The sequence below is a fragment of the Lathyrus oleraceus genome, chromosome 5 (assembly GCF_024323335.1).
Source record: "Lathyrus oleraceus cultivar Zhongwan6 chromosome 5, CAAS_Psat_ZW6_1.0, whole genome shotgun sequence".
Lineage (NCBI taxonomy): Eukaryota > Viridiplantae > Streptophyta > Magnoliopsida > Fabales > Fabaceae > Lathyrus > Lathyrus oleraceus.
In genome coordinates this window covers 214,299,677-214,324,819 of record NC_066583.1, presented here as the reverse complement: position 1 = coordinate 214,324,819, position 25,143 = coordinate 214,299,677, and the positions used below count along the sequence as shown (strand labels likewise).

Here is a 25,143-nt window from a genome sequence, read left to right as displayed (position 1 = left end):
CGCTTGGGAAAACGTTGGCTGCACCTTAACTCTAAAAGCCATTTTCTTATTCAACAGCATTTCAAGTTCATCAGGATAAACCATTGGATCATCTTCTCCATTCTAATGGAAAAATAAAATATCAACCATGAGTGATAATCTGAACTTTACAACTCGATAAACTATTAACATTTTAACTTATGTATAACAATGTACCTCCACCATAGAGTTATGCATAAATTCAGCAGTCATTCCAAGTATAGCAGCACATTTGGAATCCCAGAATACAAATCGATATTTTGATTCACCATTGCTAACATATATCTCAATCTTGTACCTATAGTATTTTAAACGAAGAAAATAATATGATTAATAACAAATCCATTACAAAATTTATTTGCAATTCATCTAGATTATATGTACCTTGGTATAGGCTGTTCGACTTTTTGCCCACATGAACATTCATAAGCTTTTTCAGGATTAGGTGTCTTCGAAGAACACCTTGTGCAGCCATAATAAAACCATCCATACTTTGAGACAGCAAATTTCAATGTGGTTGCTACAGTAACACATAAAGTTTCCTAAAAGCAAATCAAAAATGATATTAATTTCAAAAAGCAAACAATATAATTGTAATAGTAAAGATAAATTCGGCTCTATAGTATTCAACTTACATGTTTGATTTTGCAGAACTGACTTAAGGACATACATTTCGCATTATGAACAAACCTTTCTACTGACGAATACTGAGAACCACCAGACCAATTAGAAAGAGATTTTGCAGATTGAGTAGGCTTCTCCTTCAGTTCATTAGTAGGCAACCTATAGAAATAAGATTGTTTTTGAAATTAAAAATTATGTATAATAATCTGAATATAAATAAATAAATAAAATCCATACTTAGACATAAAATCTTGAATTTTAGGGATGTCTTCATTTATCAATAATTTGGAACCACTCCATGCATTTGACACTGTAAATTATATAATTAATATAAAAATTATTGAACGTATAATGAAAAATACAAATCAGCTATGTATTTATAAAGTCTGATAGTGTAATACCTTGGCCATCTTTTACCATTGCATGAGTGAGCAGAATTACAATAGCTCCATTGTTTTTAGGATCATTGTAGTAAGCCAAAAAATTTGATCCATAGATTTCCCATAAATTGCAATTTATGCAATTACCCCTATTTTGCAATATAAATAAACAATATTATATGATGGGATTCAGTGACGCAAAATATATAAATTTATCAAACACATAAGTTATGAAAACAATGCGCATTACTTCAAATCTTTCAGCACAACAGAAACAACAACTTTCTTCCCCGGAGTGTTGGATTGGATATGGTTTATCTCACTAACAGCACCAATAATATCTACATTAAAGTAAGGTTCATTATTGAATGTGTTTGCAAATATATAAGTTATATAAGTTATAATAGAATTTAAATTACCTTCCAGTCTATCGGTTTTGCATTTGCCTTGAAGTATCTCACCAAAATCTTTAAAGAAATATCCTTTAGGTGGAATATTTTGAAGTTCGATTGCCTTCATTGTGGTACCACCAAGAAAAACAAAATTTTTTTGAATGATCACATACCTTCCACTGAAAATCATTGTTATAAACACTGCCATTGTTTATAATACAGGTCATATTCTTCTTAATGACCTTTTTCCATTTCAGTAAATGGTCATGACGAATAAGGACCTAAATCCGATCACCCTAACAAAATGAAAATAATCTTCTTTTTATATGTTATACAAAAAAGCATTTTGTTGTAATTATTAACTATCATACAAAAATCTATACTTAAAAAAAGAAAAGCAATTTACCAAGGAATCCATAACAATCATCTTCAAATGTTCAATACCCTTATTATTCACAACACTCCAAACATCCATTATTCTAACAGCAAGACGCCAAGTTTCTTTTGAGTCATTGATGTCTTTCGCAGAATCAACCTTTCTACTCATTTTCACTGAAAAAAAATTCAAAAATTAATGTAACTGCAAATTTAGATGACTATAAAATTACAAACCTAATAACCTGGAAAAAAAGAGAGTATATAAATTTGATTGAGGTGTGTGGCAAAATGCTGAAAATGATCCAACCTTTGATGTTACACATATATAACATCGTTTTGATTGTATAATTATATGTTATTAAATTATAACTTTAAATTAAAAATAACTATTTAATATAGTTGATTAATATTAATTGAGTAATTTAATATTATTGTTAATTTACCTACCAATTAATTATTATTATTGTTATTATTATTATTATTGATATTTACCCGCCATATATGATAAGAATATTTTTAGAATTTAAATAGTATATTTATTATTTGATTTTATTTTATTTAATTGAGATCCAAACTCTATAAATTAAAATCGGTTACTTATTATGAACAATAATATAGGGTCATTCCAATGTCAATCTATTATTAATTGAATTTTACGTATATGTAATTTTGCAATAACACGCTGGTATATTGAATCTTATACCGCTGTTATCTTTGCACTAACATATTTTATCCTTTCAACAGAATAATTATAGTAAATACGTACATTCTGTATACCGAATTATAATAAAAATGTATTAAAATCAAAAACAATAAAACTGTTTACAGTAAATAAAAATATAGTCTAATTTCTTCATGATCATAAATATTTAAAGAAAAATTCATTGAAATAAAAAATCAATAATAAATCAAAAGTTGAAATAAATGCTAATGACACAACATATATTTAAAATTTTATTTGATATATTTTTATATAATAAATAAATTAGTAATAAGTAAATGAATAATCAAATAGAATAGAATTTTAAGATGTTATTCTATATTTTTATTTACTGTAAACAGTTTTATTGCTTTTGATTTTAATACATTTTTATTATAATTCGGTATACAGAATGTACGTATTTACTATAATTATTCTGTTGAAAGGATAAAATATGTTAGTGCAAAAATAACAGCGGTATAAGATTCAATATGCCAACGTGTTATTGCAAAAGTACATCTATGTAAAATTCAATTAATAATAGATTGACATTGAAATGACCCTATATTATTGTTCATAATAAGTAACCGATTTTAATTTATAGAGTTTGGATCTCAATTAAATCAAATCAAATCAAATAATAAATATACTATTTAAATTTTAAAAATATTCTTATCATATATGACGGGTAAATATCAATAATAATAATAACAATAATAATAATTAATTGGTAGGTAAATTAACAATAATATTAAATTACTCAATTAATATTAATCAATTATATTAAATAGTTATTTTTAATTTAAAGTTATAATTTAATAACATATAATTATACAATTAAATATATATTTCTATTAAATTGTAAAATGGTAGAGTTAGTTAAAATGGTATAATATTGTCAGTGGTTTTGGAATAGTGGTTTTGGAATATTTTGAGTTATTAAGTGGATAAATGGGATTAATAATTATGATAATAAATATTAATAAATAACAATATTAATAATAATAATAATAATAATATCAATTTATTCAATTAAATAAAACCCTAATTTTCATCAAACCGTTTCATATTACTTCTCCCTCTTTTCATATTCTCGGTTTGACATCTCAGAAAGACCACTTAAAAAATCAGTATATTTATTATTAAAAAATTTTATTTTGTCATTTAAAGAAAATCAAGTAACGATAATATTTGGCAAAAAAAATTACAATAATAATTAATTTAATTTCAGAATATTGATTTCATTTTGGAATGATAAGATTGCAACAACAATAAAATAACGGTAATATTTATTATTAAAAAAAATTCATTTTGTCATTTAAAGATAGGTAATTTATTTAAATAGAGCTTAAATAGAGTTTAGTACGAAATAGAGTTTAGCCACTACCACATTAAATCCCATCAATATATAGTTATCCAAACCCATTTCATTAACCATATGTCCATTAACCAAAATTCCTAACCTAATATGTCAATATCCAAATATCCATAAACATTTTTAGCTATTACATAATTTCACATTCATTTCCAATAAACCTTTTTGAATCCATTTACAAATAAATTCCATACAAATTCCAAACTTATTCAAGGTTTCCAAATACCACACATAGACCATTACATTTCCATAAACCAAATCACCAACAAGTCAAATTGTGAATCCTTGCACATAGAAAAATGATAGAATCCATGAACCAAAGTTTGTGTGGAAGTAAAAGGCATTGAACACAATCTATGACATCCATCTCATATAGAATTCATGTAATCATGAAATACATTGGGTATAGCAAAATAAGTGGAATTTGGTTTAATCTTGAATCACAACCACATGTTTCTGCTTCTTATGCTGAACCACCAGTTTCGGACTATGGGTTTGAGGAAGAGGCAAGAGAATATCTCAACTCAGTTCATATAGATGATGATCCAGTGGACAAGTATAGTCTTCCTGAGCAGCAACAACAACTACAAGAAGATCTTGAGACTGAAGTTGTGGTTGAGAAAACTCCTACACGGGAGGCATATCCACCGGTGCCTAATGTTGCTCATACTATCCGTGAAACCCCTGTCACTCTTATGGAAGAGTCTTTTGAGGAGCCTGCTAAGAAAACTTATGCATCTATTTTATGTGTCTCCAAAGGCCAATCAGTGTTGCACGTTGCACTCGAACATGCCCCACATCATTCTTTTCAAAGTTCTCCTCCTTCAGAGTTTAATCATGTGACACAGCCTGCTACTCAGCAGGCTGTGGTGAAGCCTGTTTATCAGCAGTCAAGCTTAGTATCTGCATATACTTCAGAGTCAAGGGCCGATGCAGCAGTGGATGGCTACAAATTTGACCATGAAGAAGTAACATCTGTCTATGTGAGAAACCTGCCTGCTGATATTACCGAAGCTAAAGACCTGTATAAGCATAAAAACATCCGAATTCAATTAATACTCAACAAAAACTCTAATAGAAATTTATATTGGATCTAACCAGTTCATAACTAATATAACCTAAACTCCCATTGAATCTAACCAACTCATAACAGTTCCTAACCGATTTTCCTAACAGAATTTGGAAGGAGAGAAGTCTATATATAACTCACCATTCTGATTCAGGATTTTCCACTCCTTATTCTTCAAAACCTCACTGCACTTCTTCACCCTCACTCTCCAACAATCTTCCATCACAATCAAAAACCACATTCACCCTCACTTCACTCATAGATCCATCTTCTTCAACCAACACTTTAACCCTGCAAAACTTCATTTCTCCACCCTAAACTTCCCTTTCAACAACCCTTCATAACCATCTCTAACCTGCAACAACCATGGAGTAACAAAATCCTCTTCTCCCTTTCCATCACCGTGCATAATACCAAAAAAGGAACTCAAAACTCACGCAGAGCAGAAACAGAAGAAAAGAGGAACAAGACGTTGGAAGAAAAGGAAGAAGAAGGAAGCTTGTCACCTGGAAACCGTTTTGGAACTTTGAAGCCGACACGAATCGAATATCACCTTCGCTCCTCGTTCCAATCCACGCGCGACGATTATGACAGAAGACGAAACCAACTGCTAACATTAGCAGAAAAACGGAACAATAGCAGAAAACAGAAGAGAGAAAATCAAACAGAAGCATACCAAGGATTTCTCAAAGATCTTCATCAATCGCACCGCATCATAGGCTCTTTGTCGATCGCGACGCGTCATCCACCTTCACCAATCGTGACGCATCAACCTCTTCATTCATCGTCTTCACCTTCCTCGCTTCAACAACCATCGCAAGCGCGCACGAACCGGGTACGCCATTCGTTCTCCGGTCGATTTCGCCCGTACGCAAGAACGAGCCTTAAGCGATTTCGATTTTGGTTGTGATTGTGTTCCGAGGATTCATCCTTGATTCTTCGTTTGAGGGTGGAGCTTGAATCTTGTTAAAGCAGAATTCTTGGTTCATGAAGGAACACCCTTTTCGTTTCGACCTAGATTCAACATGTTTGGATTCGGGATTTTGGAGATGAGAAATCGAATCCCTGAATTTTTCTGGGCAAAGCTTTACACGTCGAGCATTTGGAACTAGGGATTTCTCCGCGCGGATATGGATTTCTTTTAGGGTTTCCTTATCACGTGTTGAACCCGGTGGAGGACGAGTGAAGCTTGGGCTCAGGCACAAGTGAATCTTCTATCCATACCTCCTCATTACACCCCCAGTTCATGGATTGTACCCCCAGGCCCAATATTAGAATTAGTTCTTAAATCCTCCCTTTAACCCAGACGTAATTATTATTAATCGGTGTTAATTCCTATTTTTTGTGATTAATCTTTGTGCTGGTTGGTTAAGTTATAGGATTTAGGTTAGTTCTTGATTTTAAATATTAGGATTAATTCACTTTTTAGCTTAATTCTTAATTAGGTTTAATTAGGTGATTAGGATTTAGAAATTAGGTTTAATCAATTTCTAGATTAGGTTTAGTTTCTTAATTTTCCAGAATTAATTTCTGACTGATTAACCTTGCCATGATTAATTTTTAGTCATTTAATCTCGTTATTTCTTTTTATGGGTTTTGTGTGGATTTTATATGGCTAATTGTTGATTTTGCCATGGTTAGACTTTATGTTAAATTTCCACTCAATTTGATTTGTGTGATCATGTAGATTAGAATTCAATTCTTGATTAGATTGTGAATTTTCCATTTGATTGATTAGTAATTCCTAATTCGTGTTTAGGTAGATTTTAATTCTTAGAATTAATAGTCACTTTAATTGTCCATTTAATCGATTCCTTTGGTTTATGATCATTTTGATTAAATTGAAAATCCCATTTCAATTTAGGTCATGAATACTTTATATGTCTAATTTCATTTTCCATGATCATAGGATATATCTTTGATGGTTTTTCATTGATTAATCCATTACCTTTGAATCGATTCTAACCATTGTATGCACTTACACGTTTTTGTTTCATTCTCATTCATTCGGCTTTATCTCATGCTAACTCGTTTGTAGTTTTGTGTCCACATGTGACTTGGAGATTCAAGTTCACTCCTAGCTAGCCATGCTCCTAACCATTTCATTTTCAGTCAATAGTTTTGTATTGTTTGAAGTACCATGTCACTTGTATGCCATAGGCATGGTACATAGTTAATAGTTTGTAACTTGTATTTTTCGTTCATTCCCTCATGTTGTATTGTATGGATCCATCCCCCCATCGTGGGTTAAATGTTAACCCACCCTTTAGTCATGTAATAGCTTAGCTTTATTGCTTTCTAGTTAGTTCACCATGCATGTTAGTAATCAAAGATAAAATACAAAATGATAAACAAAGCATTTCAAAAGAAACAAAAGGTACTTAATTCAACGTCAAGTTGTTTTCCGAATAAAACTCACACCATTGCAACGTAAATGCTTTATCTAACATCAAGCGTCCTCCATCCACTCCATGATCAATTCTATCATCTCTTCTCCACTCTCTTCTCAAACTCATGCTTCACTCACTATTTTCATAATAAATTCAACTGCTTGATCCAACGTCAAGTACCTTTTTTCAAAACTATTTTCATAACAAATTGGAATGCCAAATGGGGTGTACGTGTTTGTACACAACATTCAAGTAATTGGGGTGTTGGTCATACCTAGCCTAAGGACCTGACACTTGACTTTCCCTCCTAAAACATCTAATGATTCAAACAAGTTAGATCTAGGTGCTATGAGGATGAAAAAGAATAATTACTATAGCGGTAAATTCATGATCGTCAAGCTATTGACAAGCTAGAGATTAATAAAACCAGAGTCGCCACCGCGCTTTTATTGTTTCCAATGGAAAAGGGAAAAAGTATGAACAAAACCCAAAAAGTAAGAAGTTTTCAAATCAAAACTAAAAAAATGTCAGAGATTACAGGTAAGGGGGTTGGTTACACAGAGGGAAGGTGTTAGCACCCAAGGTGTCCTAGGTACTCCTAGGGAGCCCTTTTTTGTGTGCATATGTGTTTCGTACAAAAATGATGTTTACAAACAAATAGAGTGAGGGGATGAGAAAAGAATTCATTAATTATGTTTTTGTGTTTGACAAGACCTTCAGACTTGTGCCTACGTACCAACATAAAAATGAGGGATCAAAACCTCGTAGTTCGAGATACCAATTTCAAAGTGGGTGCATTGCTTTTAACAAAAATTAAGTTTGAAAGGCACAAAGGCCTAAAAATGGTTTGAATGAGTTAGTTCTTTTTGGCTTTTGAAAATTTTAAGTCAAATATAGTTAAGTTTATTACAAGTTTGATTAAGAAATGAAGTTTGAAAATGCAATGGCATAAGGCCAAAGTTTCTAGTTTGCAAAGTGGTCAAAATTTAGAAAATAACAAGTTCAAACAATGAAGTTTTTTTTAAAAGGAGGGAGAGATTTTAAAATTAAATAAATGGTGAGGAGATGAAGAGACTAGTCCTATGTACAAAATTAAAAGTTAAGAGTTGTAAAGATTTGACCAATGGGTAGCAATCCAATAGGCAAGAATGTCATATAGAAACCCTAAATTCCCTTGGATATTATAATCAAGCAACAAACAATGCATACAATATTAACTTGAAGAGTAAGGCATAAAATAAAGATAGTCACATCTAAGCTTTAGCCACTCCATGATCTCCTTCAAATTTGGTCATGTAACAGATGAATTCCACAAGTCACGGGTTCAAAATAACAGCTTCACAATGATCATGTTGCATATGAACTCAAAGGGATCTTCAAAGATGTATCAGATGAAGTTTCAAATTTAAATCACTTGGTTACACAAATGCTGGCATTGGCCAAGTCCTTTAGCATAGGAAGGTTGCCTAAATTCTAAGTCCAATTTGTCCCAGATCAAGCCAACAGTCCACACAAAAGTTTTTTAGGGTTCTTTGTTCTTATTATGTACATTAATGGTCAAAGACCACACAAACAAACAAAAATATATATAAACAAGGTATAGCACACAATATGGTCCAAATGGACAAAGTGAAAATGACATTAACATAAACAATTAGAATGGTATGAATAATGGCAAATGAATAGAGCTTAAAAATTAAAGTGCCTTAAAATAAAGGACTTGAAATTAAATGTTAGTTGTTAATGAGTTAGAAGTTAGTATTGTTTTGCTTTTGCTTTTCATTTTAAGTCACTCTTTGGAGAACACCTAACCCACTTATCACAAGCATGGATCCTTGAACCAAGACATCTTCCAAAGGAAGGAAAAAAGGCCAAGTTTCCACACAATACCATGAAAGAGGGGAGACTTACAATCTCACTAACTAGAATGCTATGCCTTTTTGTGTCACAAATTTAGCGATATGTTAAGCAATCGTAATTGGACTTATGTAGAAGTCACAACTATTTGAGGTCGGGCAATAGAATTTTGGTGTTAATTCATGTTAGAGACATAGTATAATGGACTATGCTCATGAAACATACTACACACAAAAAGAATATGCAAAAGAGGTGGCCTGATCTCATCCATACTTATGTTGATTTTGCAATCAACTAGCCTTAGGACTTAGAGATATCATAGGCCAAATGAGATGAATGATAAAGAATGGGAATGATATGAAGAGGGAGGGGAATGGATCAAAACTCAAATTGGTCAAAGGAGGACTTTTACCAAATTAATATCATCCATTTATTTTGGGAGATGGAATGTACATTCCATCAATCCCCTAAATCCAATGATATTAACTTGACAAAGTCAAATCAACCTTGACCAAGGCCTAACAACAAGATTCAAACTTATACAAGTCATCACAATAGGTCAACACAATTAATTGGCATTTATTCAAATTAAAAATACTAAAATAATACATTTAAATTAAATATGGTTTGTCAAATTCCTAAAACCTCATCAAAACACCAAAGAAATGACCATGAGATTTATCATAGGTCAAACAAGGTCAAAGGACCTTGGAGAAAAAATTTCAAAATTTTTAAAGACAAAAGTATTTTTAAACAATTAAAAATAATCACAAAATCAATTAAATCATGAAAAATATTAATAATGATTCAAAAAATAATTTTAATTCAAAATATGAAAGAGGAAATTATTTGAAATTATTTGGTGAAACTCTCATATTTTTTGGATCAATATTAAAATTAATATGAATTAATGAAAATAAAAGGAATAAAAGAGAAATCAGAAAATATCAAAAAACGTGGACCACTTGATCTCCCTCATTAATTGAGGTGGCAGATCAAGTGGACCAACGCGCGCGTTCCATGGTGCACTGCAGTCAACGCGGCATAGGCTTGGTATTTAAAAACAACGCACGAGATTAAAACATTTCAAACTCATCTAATGGCTCTGAACACTTCCAGCTCATCGCCGGAGCCAAAGCCCGATCATCTTCTCCGATGATCCTGGTCAGACTGGTTCAATCATCACCACATCATAAATGACAAAAGAGGACATGATCTAAAAGATAAAATGGTGTATATCACGAATATCACCTCAATTTTAACTAACTCCACATATATAGAAAGATATGAGGAGTTGAATTTTGAGGTGTATCAACTGAGTTGCTTCGATTTAACCTCTAAGCAACTCAATCTTCTTGCCTACATTGGTAGGACTTCATACAACCAAAGATCCAAGAGAATTGATGAGAATTGAGTGAGAATCGAAGAGATGAAGTTTTCTGAAAATTACCTTCAATGTTGTGCAGAACTTGATGTTGCTTGCTTCAAACACGATCTGATCACACTTGAGAAGCTTTCAGGAAGTGATTAGCAAGGGTGCAAGGCTTCGGATCCTGGAGTTTTTGAATCTCCAACAGTTGAGATTCAAACTCAATTTTCAAATTGAAAATTCTCAGGTTTTCCTTTAGAATGAGAGGGTTTGAATTGGGGGTAAAAGATGGCGCGCAAGGTTTGTTTGAATTGAGCACAGAGGTCATGTATTTATAGCATGAGGGAGTGATATTTGCACACTTGAAATTTTGTCCAAATTTAGCAATGTGAATGGCACGAGTGCATGGGCATGTACATGCCCATGAGGCAATGCATTAAGGTCCAAAATCAATCATGTTGAAGTCTGAATGAAGCTTGAATGGCAAGGCCATGTGAAATGAAGTTTGTACATTTGATTTCCTCCAATGATGCAGCTTTGTTAAAGCCATGCGCAACCCTAGCAAACCTCATCCAAAATGCATGACCTTGGATTCTTTAGAAATCTTGGATCAAGAGGAACAAGTTTGATGATGAACACTTTTTCATTTGGAGCTTGGATCATGGTGAATTTTGAGGTGGAAGCTTGGAAATTTCAACATGTTAAAAATTTTCCTAAGTGACAAGTCATATATCTCAATATTCCACCTTACTTAACTTTTTATGTGAGCTTCAAATGAGAAAAATGTCTTCATCAAAGTTGTAACTCTTTCAAATACCTCAAAAAATGGTCACCATTTTCATGTTGTTTGGATTTAGAATGATAGAGTTATGCATTTTTGAAGTTTGGAAAAATCACTTGTTCAATGATATAGGTAAAAAATGACCTATAATGTATCCTCATATCACATGCTCATAAAAGTTGAATTTGCTTCCACTATAAACATAAAAGTTGAAGTAGACATTTTTAACTTGATTTTGCAACTTGGAAATATTTCATCTCATAAAAATTGATCAAGTTATGGCCTTGGGAAGTTGACTTTCAAATTATGGTTTAGACAAAATGACCTATAATGTTTCAACATAGAAGATGATTTTCCAAGCAAAACAAGCTCTAGGTCTCAACATGAAAGTTGTTTGAAATGTAATTTAGAGTAAAGTTTCTCTTGAAATCATTTTCATATGGTGAAAATTGTAGGAGATAGGGTCTAGGGAGACCTAGTTTTGATCAGATGAATTCATCTGGCCAACCACCATCAACTAACTTGTCAACCTTCAATTCTCTTAACTTTCTTGGCTCATGGTAGATCATGTATGCATAAAATGATGAAATTTTAAGTGTCCCTTGAGAAATTTGATCAATTGGTGAGATAGCTTGTTGGAGAAGTTACTCAAGATACCTAGTCAAACTAGGGTTTCCAAGGCAAATCACCTCTAAACACTTTAAGAAAAATTGATCAATATGACATGTATGAATCATTGGGACTTATATATGATGTTCATAACCATTCTTGGATCAATTCATGGTTGTGCCCTTTGTCATGAGGGTCTCAAACCCTATATATGAACTTGATAGATCAATGAAGATCATGCCCTACCTACAAAAAGTTAGGCAAATACAAAGACGTATTTTTGGTATTTTGGTTAGTAAAATGATAATATACAAGTATGATACAATCACATGATGCTTGGTGATCTCTCCCAAAACAAACCCAATGAAAGAGGGGTAAGGAGGATGCCAAGGTGTGATCCCAATGCATATGCATATGATGAAATTGCATGAGGGATCTTAGGGTCAAAATTGGGATCTTACAACTGTCCCTATTTAAGGACATTCTAACTGAGAGGTGAAGGTTAAAATCTTCGGCTCGACTCAGTAGAACGGGCTTAAATAACAACAAAGAAAGAAACAAATTTTGGTCCCTAAGAGACCTCATGATGCATATGATATGAATGTAAAAGTTAATTCTCTGTGGGGGAAATATTGCCACAAAGGAAAAGAAATTAGAGAGACCGAAAATCCGCAGGAGTATAATGCATTCCATAAGAAAAACTCACTGAGGAGACAAAGACTCTAAGGGGGAAAAGAGTTATGCATAGGCCAGCTACAACTTAAAACTGCTGGGGGACTAGAGGAATTCCATACAAAATGGAAAGACTCAGCCAGGGAAACAAAACATCTGTAGGGGATACAAGTAAATCAGGATAACACTGAAGTACTTAGATCATGCAGGAAAAGCAATTTCACTAAGGAAATCCACACTTAACTCGACTGGGGAAGATAAACTTCAATGCAGGAGGAGTAGAAATTTATTATCCACTATTTGTTACTGGGTAAGGAGATAATAGAGATATGATAGAGAGGACACTCCCCACCGGTTAGGATGAACATATCTAGGATGACTCACTTGGAACCACCAGGAGGGAGTATTCATTACCGGCTACTGGGTAAGAATAACCTTGCTGGGGGAAATTGCAGAACAATGGGATTTACAACTATCAGTTACTAGGCAGAAGATCAAAGGTGAGAGTATCCGTCATCGGTTAGGATGAACATATCAAGGATAAACTCAATAGGGAAGAAAATCCATCATCAGTTAGGATGAACATATCAAGGATAGACTTGCCCGGGAATGTCAAGGAGGATATCTATCATCGGTTAGGATGAACATATCAAGGATATACCAACTGAACAAAAAGTAGGAATTACATTTATCGACTACTAGATAGAATACCATCAAAGAGAAAATCCGTCACTGGTTAGGTTGAACATATCAAGGATGGACTCTGTGAGGAGAAAGTAGGGTTTACAACTATCAGTTACTGGGTAGAATACCACAAGGAGAAGAAAATTTGTCATCAGTTAAGATGAACATATCAAGGATTAACTCTATGGGGAACAAAATAGGGATTACAACTACCTTTTTACTGGGTAGAATACCACAAATGAGAGTATCTGTCATCGATTAGGATGAACATATCAAGGATAAACTCACGCAGGGGAAAGAAAGATATTTGTCACCGGTTAGGATGAACATATCAAGGATATACTTCCTGGGGAATCAGGAAAAACGAATCCACTGGGGACTCTACTGCTAGAAAAACAGGGATACTTTTGTCGTGTATTGGGCAAGAAGTAACAAACTGCAAACTAAGAAGAATATTACCAGTTACTGGGTAATAAGCTCTTAGTAGACTTAAAGCATCTATCGAGGCAAGAGCTAGAAAGAATCGGTCAATCAAGACTCAACCCAATGAGGATATAACTCAAGGGGAGCGATTCCATCCAGAAAAACAACTAGGGAGGAAGCTGAAGTAATAATCATCCACGAGGAAATAACTCAGTGGGGAAAAGGAGAAAGATTAAAGTCTTTCTTCCTAAGGGGCTAACATTCTACAACTGAGGGAGGGCAGACACCGAATTTGTATGGGGATAAGGTGCCGCCATAACAGAGAATAAGAATCTCAAATAAATCAATCAAATATGATGATGCAATTATGAAATTATATGGGTGTATATGTATATATGATGATTATGCTGACAAAACGATCACAAAGGATACAAAGGTGTCGTAAAGAATTTGAATCATCGATACAATCCTCGGTCAATCCACAACAAGAGGGAGATAACTGCTAGAAAACAAAGAGAGAGAGATCAACAACCCAAAGGCTCAACTCTAGCTGAGGAAGGAGGAGATCCACCGAGGAGAGGAAATTTTACCAAATCTGTTGGGAATTTTAGGTCAACACCATATCAAAATGGGAGACAACCATACAGAGGATAAACACAAGTAGCTTCTTAGAAACTAGGAGGAAACTCTGATTGGGAGCAAGTCGGATGACGACTGGTGGAGAAACCAACGCGATCTATTGGGGAGTCTCATTACTCTACTGAGGATCAAAAAATGCTGAGGAATACACAAATTCAATCGGGGGACGCAGAAACTCTGTCAGGGAAATAACACACTACAGGGCACTGAATTAACCAACTCAGTTGGAAAAGAAATGAAGCTCCACTGGAGATCAAACACAACTCCGCAAGGGAACCGGGTCAACAAACTCGGCTAAGGATACCCGAAGGGTTAACTGCTTTGGGAACCCTTAATGCTTCACACTTAAGACTTGCTGCTCTTTGAAATGCTGTTGATACTTCTTTTTAGTTGCTTTGGAAAATACTTGCTTTTATATGTTTAAGAAAATGATTTTGATTAAAGATTTCAATTTCAAAAATGATCATAATAAAATTTAAAACTATTGGCTGAAGTAAATAAGAGTAGAAATAATTGGATAAAAGCTCAACCTTATTTAATAGAATGGTAGTCTGTAAATGACAAGACTCCATAGATCTTTACAAAGTTGAAAATGGTAACTTACATGGAAAAGGATTACACTGAATACAAATGATCCTTAATCCTTCTGCCAACTTTTGAAGTCCTCTATGCTCTTGACCACTGTCGGGATGATGAATCAACGTGAACCCTTATGCTTAAAGTTTCTCCAAAATTTGAAGATCAGCAGAATGTAGTTACTTGCCATAATCCCTAATTTTTGCATAAGTTGCCCCAAGGTGGGGTACTCAACTTATCGGGAAATTCTTTCTGTTTTATGTCTCTAATTTTTGCATGGATCGCCCTTTCGGGTTTTCAATCCATCGAGACGCTCATTTTTGCCTAAGCCGCCCTTTCGGGTTTTCAACTTAGCGAGTTGTGCTTTTCTTTTTAGGCGAAGTATTTCTTGACCGCATCTGCATTCACAGGACAAGTGAACTCTTCACCATCCATAGTTGTAAGAATCAAGGCTCCGCCTGAAAAGGCTCTCTTAACAACATATGGGCATTCATAATTAGGAGTCCATTTGCCCATAGAATTTGGTTTGAAAGATAGAATCTTCTTGAGCACAAGGTCACCTTCTCTGAACACACGAGGTCTGACCTTCTTATCAAAAGCTTTCTTCATCCTTTGCTGATATAACTGACCATGACACATGGAAGTTAATCTCTTCTCTTCAATTAAATTTAGCTAATCAATCCTGGTCTGACACCATTCAGCTTCAGTCAACTTGGCTTCCATCAGCATACGCAATGAAGGAATCTCAACCTCTACTGGGAGGACAGCTTCCATGCCATAAACAAGTGAGAAAGGGGTCGCCCCTGTTGAAGTGCAGATGGATGTACGATACCCGTGCAAAGCAAATGGGAGCATCTCATGCCAATCTTTATACGTGACAACCATCTTCTGAATAATCTTCTTGATGTTCTTATTCGCAGCTTAAACGGCCCCATTCATCTTAGGTCTGTAGGGAGAAGAATTATGATGTGCAATCTTGAAGTCTTTACAAAGAGCTTCCACCATATTGTTGTTCAAGTTTGATCCATTATCAGTAATGATCTTACTTGGCACACCATAACGGCATATGATCTGATTCTTGATAAACCTCACAACCCACTTGTGAAGTAGTCAATTGCCACTAAAATGAAACGATGTCCATTCGAAGCTTTAGGCTCAATCATCCCAATCATATCAATTCCCCACATGGAAAAGGGCCATGGGGAAGAAATAAAATTCAATAGTGTCAAAGGAACATGAATCTTATCAGCATATATTTGACACTTGTGGCATTTCTTCACGAACTTGCAACAGTCAGATTCCATTGTCAGCCAATAGTAACCTGCTCGTAACATCTTCTTCGCCATCACATGTCCATTGGAATGAGTACCAAAGGAACCTTCATGCGCTTCAGTCATCAACAAGTATGCTTCGTGTCTATCCACGCATCTGAGCAGAACCATGTTGAAGTTTCTCTTGTACAGTATATCACCATTCAAGTAGAAATTGCCAACTAATCTTCTCAAAGTCTTCTTATCTTTCAATGATGCCCCAGATGGGTGAATCTGACTTTGGAGGAAACATTTTATGTCGTAATACCACGGTTTCTCATATTTGACTTCTTCAACAACAAACACATGAGTTGGCCTATCAAGATGCATCACAGACAAATTGGGAACCTCATTCCAATACTTCACTACAATCATTGATGCCAACGTTGCAAGAGCATCTGCCATCCGGTTTTCATCTTGAGGGATATGATGAAACTCAACTTTTGTAAAGAAAGTTGAAATCCTCCTCGCATAATCTCTGTATGGTATTAAACCGGGTTGATTTGTCTCCCATTCACCTTTAATCTGATTCACAGTCAAAGCTGAATCTCCAAAGACATCTAAATGCTTGATTCTGAGATCAATGGCTTCTTCGAGCCCCATAACGCAAGCTTCATATTCTGCCATATTGTTTGTACACTTGAAAGTCAATCTAGCTGTAAATGGAAAATGCGTGCCTTGAGGAGTAATAATCACTACCCCAATATCATTACCATATGGATTAACAGCTCCATCAAATACCATGCCCCAACGGGAACCAGGTTCTGGCCCTTCTTCAAGCAATGGTTCATCACAATCTTTCATTTTCAAGTACAAGATCTCTTCATCGGGAAAATCATACTGCACTGACTGATAATCTTCAATAGGTTGGTGAGCCAAATGGTCAGCCAAGATACTACCTTTGATCGTTTTCTAAGATCGGTATTCGATATCATACTCTGATAACAACATCTGCCAACGGGTAATTCTCCCTATTAAAGCAGGCTTCTCAAATATATACTTGATCGGATCCATTTTGGATATCAACCAAGTGGTATGATTCAACATATACTGACGCAAACGCTTAGCAGCCCAAGCCAATGTGCAACAAGTCTTCTCAAGCATAGAATACCGAGTCTCACAGTCGGTGAACTTCTTACTGTGGTAGTAAATTGCAAATTCTTTCTTTCTAGTCTCATCTTGCTGACCAAGAACACAACCCATACTATCTTCGAGCACAGTCAAATACATGATCAACGGTCTTCCTTCAACAGGTGGAGACAAAATTGGAGGTTCAAGCAGATATTCTTTGATACTGTCAAAAGCTTCTGGCAATCTTTGGTCCAATCACAAGACTGATCTTTCCGAAGAAGCTTGAATATAGGTGCACATATGGTAGTCATGTGTGAAATAAATCTGGAAATATAATTCAAGCGGCCGAGAAAACCTCTGACTTGCTTCTCAGTTTTGGGCGCAAACATATCTTGTATTGCTTTGACCTTGGCAGGATCAACTTCAATAACCTTCTCGCTGATAATAAAGCCAAATAACTTACCAGAACGAACACCAAAAGTACATTTATTGGGATTCAAGTGGAGTTTATACTTCCTCAAACGCTGGAATAGCTTCAACAAATGCTCAACATGTTCCTCTTCATCAATTGATTTAGCAATCATGTCATCGACATATACTTCAATCTCTTTATGCATCATATCATGAAAAAGAGTAGTCATTGCTCTTTGGAAAGTTGCACCAGCATTCTTTAAACCGAAAGGCATCACTCTATAACAGAATATTCCCCAGGGTGTAATGAATATGGTCTTCTCCATATCTTCGGGTGCCATCTTGATCTGATTATATACGGAAAATCCATCCATAAATGAAAAGACTTTGAATTTAGTAGTATTGTCTACCGACATATCAATGTGTGGCAGAGGGAAATCATCTTTCGGACTGGCTTTATTCAAATCTCTATAATCGACACACATGTGGACTTTTCCATCTTTCTTCGGTACAGGCACAATATTGGCCACCCATTGAGGATACTCACTGATTACAATGAAACCGATGTGAATATGTTTATGCACTTCTTCTTTGATCTTCACAGCCATATCAGGGTGCATTCTTCTCAATTTTTGCTTTACTGGCGGGCACTCTGGCTTCAAAGGAAATCTATGCTCCACAATCTCAGAATCCAAACCAGGCATGTCTTGATAGGACCAAGCAAACACATCCGTATACTCTCGAAGAAGATCAATCAACCCCTTCTTGACATCTGAACAAAGTTGAGACCCAATCTTGACTTCCTTCAAATCATCGTCAGAACCCAAGTTGACTAGCTCAATCTGCTCTTCGAACAGCTGAGTGGTCTTTTCATCTTGCTCAAGAAGGCGAGATAATTCATCACTCACTTCTTCATCACTTTCCTCCTCGGCCTCAAACACAGGGAATTCAAAATTTGGAGAAGGAGAAGGATCATTGTATTCAATGGGGTTAGAAACCAACCTGCATAATGATTTGATACTTTGACTTTAGAGAAGTGAATTTGTGACTAAATATTATGCAGATGGACAACTGTATTGTTTATTTATGTTTTTTGTGATTACCATTTTCATAATAAAGTAAAAAGTAAAAACAAATATCATAAATGTGGATGAATATAATTAATTTAATTAATGATCAATTTGAAAATGCCCAAACAATGTTCATTTCTCCCTTAGGCATAGGAGAAGGATTTTAGAAACATATAAAAGAAATTACTTAGATCGATGCAAAATAACAGGAATATCAACAGCAGTCCAATTGTTGCAAGCCTTTCCATGCGTCACAAAATTGGTGCAGTCTTCCTCTTCGTCATCCTCTAGCACAACAGCTAAGTGTTGTTCATTGCCATGAATGAACCCTCCGCTACGAAAGCTAAGTTGCACGTCTTTAGACCTTGCAATTCATGAATCTCATTGAAAACCCAAACCGGTTCTGCCTTTGTTGTCGGAGACCTCTACCATGCGCCCCCATTGATCAACATTGCCTTCTTCAATAATCTTCTTTGTATCATTCAATGAGGACATAGGTGCCCCAACTCTCTTTTCAGAAGCAATAGATAAGGCATGGAACGAATTTCCAACCTTATCCTCAGCTTCAACATAAGAGAAAGATGATAGGTGGCTAACCAACAACGCCTTCTCCCCACCAACGATTACAAGCTTTCCATTCTTTACAAATTTGAGCTTCTGATGCAATGTGGAGGTAACAGCTCCCGCCTCATGGATCCATGTCCTTCCCAAAAAGCAACTGTAGGCCGGGTGGATATCCATTACTTGAAAAGTAATTTCAAAATCACTCGGACCTATCTTAACTAGAAGGTCCACTTCACCAATAACTGTTTTGTGCGAACCGTCAAAAGCTTTAACAATTACACCGCTATACCTCATAGGCGCTCCTTAGTACGATAGCTTTGACAGAGTTGACTTTGGTAGCATATTAAACAAAGACCCGATGTCAACTAGCACATTAGACAAAGCATCCTCTTTGCAATTCATGGAGATATGCAAAGCCAAGTTATGATTTCTGCCCTCCTCAGGGAGTTCTTCATCACAAAAGCTAAGATTGTTACAGGAAGTGATGTTAGCCACAATATGATCGAATTGATCCACTGTAACATCATGTTCTACAAACGCTTGCTCTAGAACTCTCTGCAGTGCTTCTCTGTGTGCTTCTGAGTTCATGAGCAGAGACAACACTGAGATCTTTGAGGGGGTTTGGAGCAGCTGCTCCACCACATTAAACTCGCTCCTCTTAATCAATCGAAGTGCCTCATCATCACCATTAGCCTTCAAATCGCTGAATTCACCAGACTTACTCTTTGAAGCACTAATCGGATCCACAGCAGGCACTTCTACCTTCTTACTAACAACTGATTCTTCTTTATCCTTTGGGAACACCGACCCAAACACACGACTACTGCGGGTCACCTTGGTAACATCAGCAATGCTCACTACAGAGCTGATCGTAGGCAATGGGACCTCTTGACTATCCTTCATCATTGTAGCATTATACTGATATGGAAAAACTTTATCAGATGAATACAGGACTGCAACCGCTAATCGTATAACCAACGACGATACTGATCTATTGCTCACATTGTTACTGTTTCTACTGTTGTATTGAATTACCAATCTTTTTGGTTGCTTAAAAATGGGCACTTTGACATTTACATCATCTTCTACATGACAAGATTGAACAATCTGAATCATGCCTTCGTCCATCAGACGTTGGATGTCCCTCTTCACAACCTCGCAACCCCTTGAATTAACACTTCAAACAACACAACCATCATGGTCATGCTCACAATCACTCACCAAAAAAATGTCCTTATGCATCTGCACTAAGGACCTCCGGATAAAGAGAACATCAAAAACTTTAAATTCGCCAGGTGTTTACTGTGGAAATTGGTAAACAACCGCTGGTCCTCCCTGGTCTTAAAACGAAGGGTTACTTGCAGGATCGACCAGTTGATCCTAGGACATGTGCTAGTACAAGTGATACTTGTTCAACTTTCGACGAAATGACTTTGTGAGGAACGGCTCCCAACAAAGTGTCGAACAAGGGTTTTCCACACGAACGGTTTTAGACAATGTTACCGCCTGTAGGTGACTCGTGACCGACAGCGCTATAACATTCAAAAGATGTATACTACGAACACGCTTTTGGTAAACTCTATGATCGTGATAGAGTCAGTGTCGACAGCGTAAACGACAATGTAAAATGATAACTCAAAAACAAAAGAAATTAAGATAAAATGTTCAACGGGAACAATTGAAAAGTAGGGAAGTTGCATTGAAATAAATGTGGTGATTCACGTACATAACACTCTCAGAGAAACTCTTGCTTCCTCGCGCTGGGAATGGGAAGTTTTCTTACAAGTGATTTCGTAGTACAAAGTGAACACCTCTAGCCCCTTGTGGGATACTCCTATTTATACTAAACTAGAGGAACTACTCCTAAAATAATTTCCTAGAAGCTAGCAGATGTTATGACCCACGATTTGCATAACCGTTGCACCCATGTCTTGCTAACTACTCCATGTTGTGGCGCTCTTTTTCCTTTTGGAACTGCTATTTTATTTTAAATTTCAAATTTCTCCCGCCCAGATGTTAGGGCGAAGCTGTCTTCTGCACCTTTGTTTAGAATTCCTTAAGTCCCAAACCTAGCGTTGGTCGAAAAAATGACTTGCCGACGGAGCCGTCGTTTCCTGTCGACCTCCTCTTTTAGTTTGCTTTTCTTTCTTGATTGCGTTCGACATCTTTTATCTTTGGGTAGGGTATGATCCCCACAATCATAGGACTCTTCCATTACTTGTGCTTTCAACCTGCCTTAGGGATATTTCATGGTAACAATATGCCCCCCAGAGATGCCATTTTCGACTGTTGATGATGATGATGAGATGATGGCATCTCTGAAATTGTCGGCTTACCCTTTATTGTTCCCGCTTCTACTTAGTGGGGCCTCTGTGTATCCCACGTAGGTGATGTTAGACAATCATGGCGAGTGTTTCTACTTCTCCTCGAGACGCACAAAATCACGTCTACATCACTTCACGTCTCCAAACTGAACGTGTTTTGTCTCTTTGTTTACCCTCTCTCCTCCACGTGTCTGTAGGCGTGGGAACGTGAGTGTATGTGTCGGCCATGGAAGTGTAACCGCTCCCTCTTCTTTGCTCAGGGTTTAAGGGCTATAATACCCTCATTCTTCTTTCTTCTTCTCTTTTTTGGCATTCTTGATTCAGTATTCATTTGTCCTCATTTGTCTTCTGCTTTTTCTATGAAAACATCTTCTACTCCATAATGAAGAACCCTCTTGTTATCTCCATGGCCACCTCCAACAAACCTTCAGCTGCTGAACTCTCGCGCCCTATCAACATTGATGGCAGGGAATATGTCCCTGAGCCTCCATTGGTAGAAGAAAAGGAGAAAATATGGCATTCTCAGGTATTGATTCCTTTTTCTCTGGCTAATGAACCCTTAGCGTTTCTAGGTCCTCTCCCAGAAAACCGACACCCAGAGATCACCAAAAATGATTCTTCCCTTTTTCCCGCCAGTCACATTTCTGAACCTGTGATATCTGCTCAACAACCCTTCTCCCTTCGATACGTCGATAGGAACTTCAGAGCCGCTCCCCCCAGGAATTGTCCTAAGTTTTATGCTTGGATGGACCGGTTGGAAATGGAGAAACTCGACCACTGGAAAAGAACATGCATTTATACCCTCTTACAGATTGCCCGCTGTGGCCCTCCCCAGTATTGTGGCATGTTATTAGTCGCCCTTCAATTTTGGGAGAGTTCGACCAACTCCTTCCATACTAGATGTGGCATGATCACGCCAACACTCCTAGACATCGCTGCCATAACTGGCTTGAGACCGTCTGGTGAGGTCTTCGACTGCGAAGCTGTGGCGCCAGTTTCTTTGAAATTCGACGTTGGCGACTCTCGCAAACCAACATACAACAACTTCGTTGACCATCATGCCACTTCTGCAGGTCCTGTGACCGACGAGGAACACATGGCTTTCTTGACCCTTTGGCTGTCCCGTTTCGTCTTCTGCTCACGGTCGATGCAAGTAGCCAAGCATTTTGCCCTCCTGGCGACTTAGTTGCACCAAGGACGTGATGTCGCTTTAGGCCAACTGATATTAGCCTCTCTCTACGAGTCTCTATCCGAGGTTGTCTGCCAGATTAGACTCTTCGACTCTGAGAACTCTAGAAAGAAGAACGTATTGGTTCATGGTCCTTTCTGGTTCCTACAGTTGTGGCTCAATGCCACTTTCTCCAAAGAGATAGCCCCATATGGGATGAAGAGGGTTGCATGTCCCCCAGAGGAACGCCATGTTATCTGGAAAAGGTTGATTCCCTTGACACCCATCGATAAGAACTTTCCAGACCTTCGAGTGTTTCGACTTATCTTCGAAATAATGTTGACTCGTGTCGACTTCCTACCCTCTATGGCCCCTTTTTGCCATCGAACTGAGGGTCCTGAGTGGCTTACCAGACCTTTCCCTCCGACTGACGAAGAAATAAAGACTGAATCCTTCCTCATTTGGAGGCGATTTTTGGTCCCTCGCTTCTTGTCGACGGAGACTGCCAGCAACAATCCAGGTCTAGTAGCTTACCAGCCTAACCTTGTGGCCAGGCAATTTGGTCTTTGCCAATTTATCCCCAAACCTCTGTTTTCTTCTCAAGAGTTACTTGTCAATATCCTTTGCGGCCAACCTTGGAGCGAAGTTGAAGAGGAACTAGAAAACATTTGGAAAAACTGACCCCGTCTCCCTTCCTTTTCTTTTCGACCAACCCACTATTGTACCAAAGAATTTTATGATTGGTGGTAGTCCTATTTTTCCCTTTATGTTGGCGATCCTGATGCCAAACTTGTTGAATTGACTGAGGCTTTTGTTTGTTTGCAGGCGAAGTCGACTAAATGTAAGGCTCTTCATGTTAAACAAATTCGTGCCTTCCAGAACTACTTCCAAGTTGTGTATCGACCAGATAATCTTCGTGGGACCATCCGAGAGGCTGCTGTCAAACTGAAAGCGAAAATAATCGATCAACTTCCAAAACTCAAAATCCCTGATCATGTGAAAGGCAAATATTTGTATGCCCTTCATTTTGGAAAAATAAAGTTCCCTCCTCTGCCATCTAGTCCTTTGGCTTTGGCCTTTGGTCATTTGGTTCCGGTGTGGTTTTACTGTCCTATTTCATACGTACAAAACGCCTCCAAGAGAAAAAAGGCCGACAGAGTGGTCCCCACGAAGTATTATCTGCCTGACTACTCAGGGCCGCTCCATATCGATCCTCGATATGTTAGCGTGTTCGAAACCACGCAACTTGGTAACACTTTCTTGGAAATTTGAACACTCCTTTCCACCCGGACTTCCTCGCTCACTTACGTTTCTCTCATTTATTTGCAGCGCTCCCTCTGAAACCTGCATACTCTGCATCTGCTGACCAACCTACTCCTTCGACACAGAAGGCTCAGGTTTGACTCTGGCTGAAGTACTATTTCTTCTTATCTTGACTTTATCCTTAACCATCTTTCTCTTCTTGCAGGATGCTCTTGAGCAATCTTCTGACGATGATAGGCGCCCCATTTCCCAAGTCTTGAGAAAAACCAGTTCTTCTGTATACTCCTCTAAAGCATTTCTATTTGCCTTTGCCTTCTGGAGGGGGAACATTACGTGATTGCTAATATTTTGTTTATGTGCAGGGTCAACCCCATTCGACAGAACCTACTGTCTCTCCCTCCTCCAAAAAATCCAAAAAAACATAAGCGTTCTGCTCCCGCGGGCTCTGAGGTATTTCTTGTCGGCACGTCTGCTCTTTTGGCTAGACTATTTGCTTATAACCTCTCTTCGTGTCTTCAGCACACCTTGCAACACAAATCCAAAAGTCATCATGGCCATAAGAGGAAGAAACATGATTCTCCTTCCAAGAGTGGCGACCATAAAAGGAAGAGGCGTCATGTAACGCCTCCCTCAGAGCTTCCTGTCCAAGATGCCGACACTCCTCTAGTCGACGCTTCAGCCCTCGGTGCGGCCCCTGTTCCAGTCGTGGGAGCTTCGCCGTCGATTGGTCCTTCCCCTGCTACTTCCTTGGGGGACACACATCAGGATGTAGTTTCCCATGCATCAATACAGGTATTATCCGTATTCCTATTTATTCCTTTGGATTCTTTGTTGCGCTTTTCTTACTCAATTCTTCCTTCTACAGGCTGATATTTCTACTGAACCGACTCAGCCTGTTGCTGATTATACTCCTGCGTCGCCGGTCTCTTCTTCAAATTGTCCCTTTCAATCCGTCGACACTACTGGTGAGTCCATCGAATTTCCTCTCCAAATTAGTGACAGTGATTCTGACTCAGTCACTAGTCC

The 25,143-nt window shown here is 37.0% G+C and overlaps 1 protein-coding gene across 1 annotated transcript; it reads left to right on the top strand.

Moving 5' to 3' along the window:
• Positions 1–4,256: 4,256 nt before the first annotated feature.
• Positions 4,257–4,964, top strand: LOC127079790 (uncharacterized). The gene has a single exon (XM_051020158.1). The coding sequence runs from the start codon at positions 4,257–4,259 to the stop codon at positions 4,962–4,964; it is 708 nt and encodes a 235-aa protein (XP_050876115.1).
• The last annotated feature ends 20,179 nt before the right edge of the window (positions 4,965–25,143 follow it).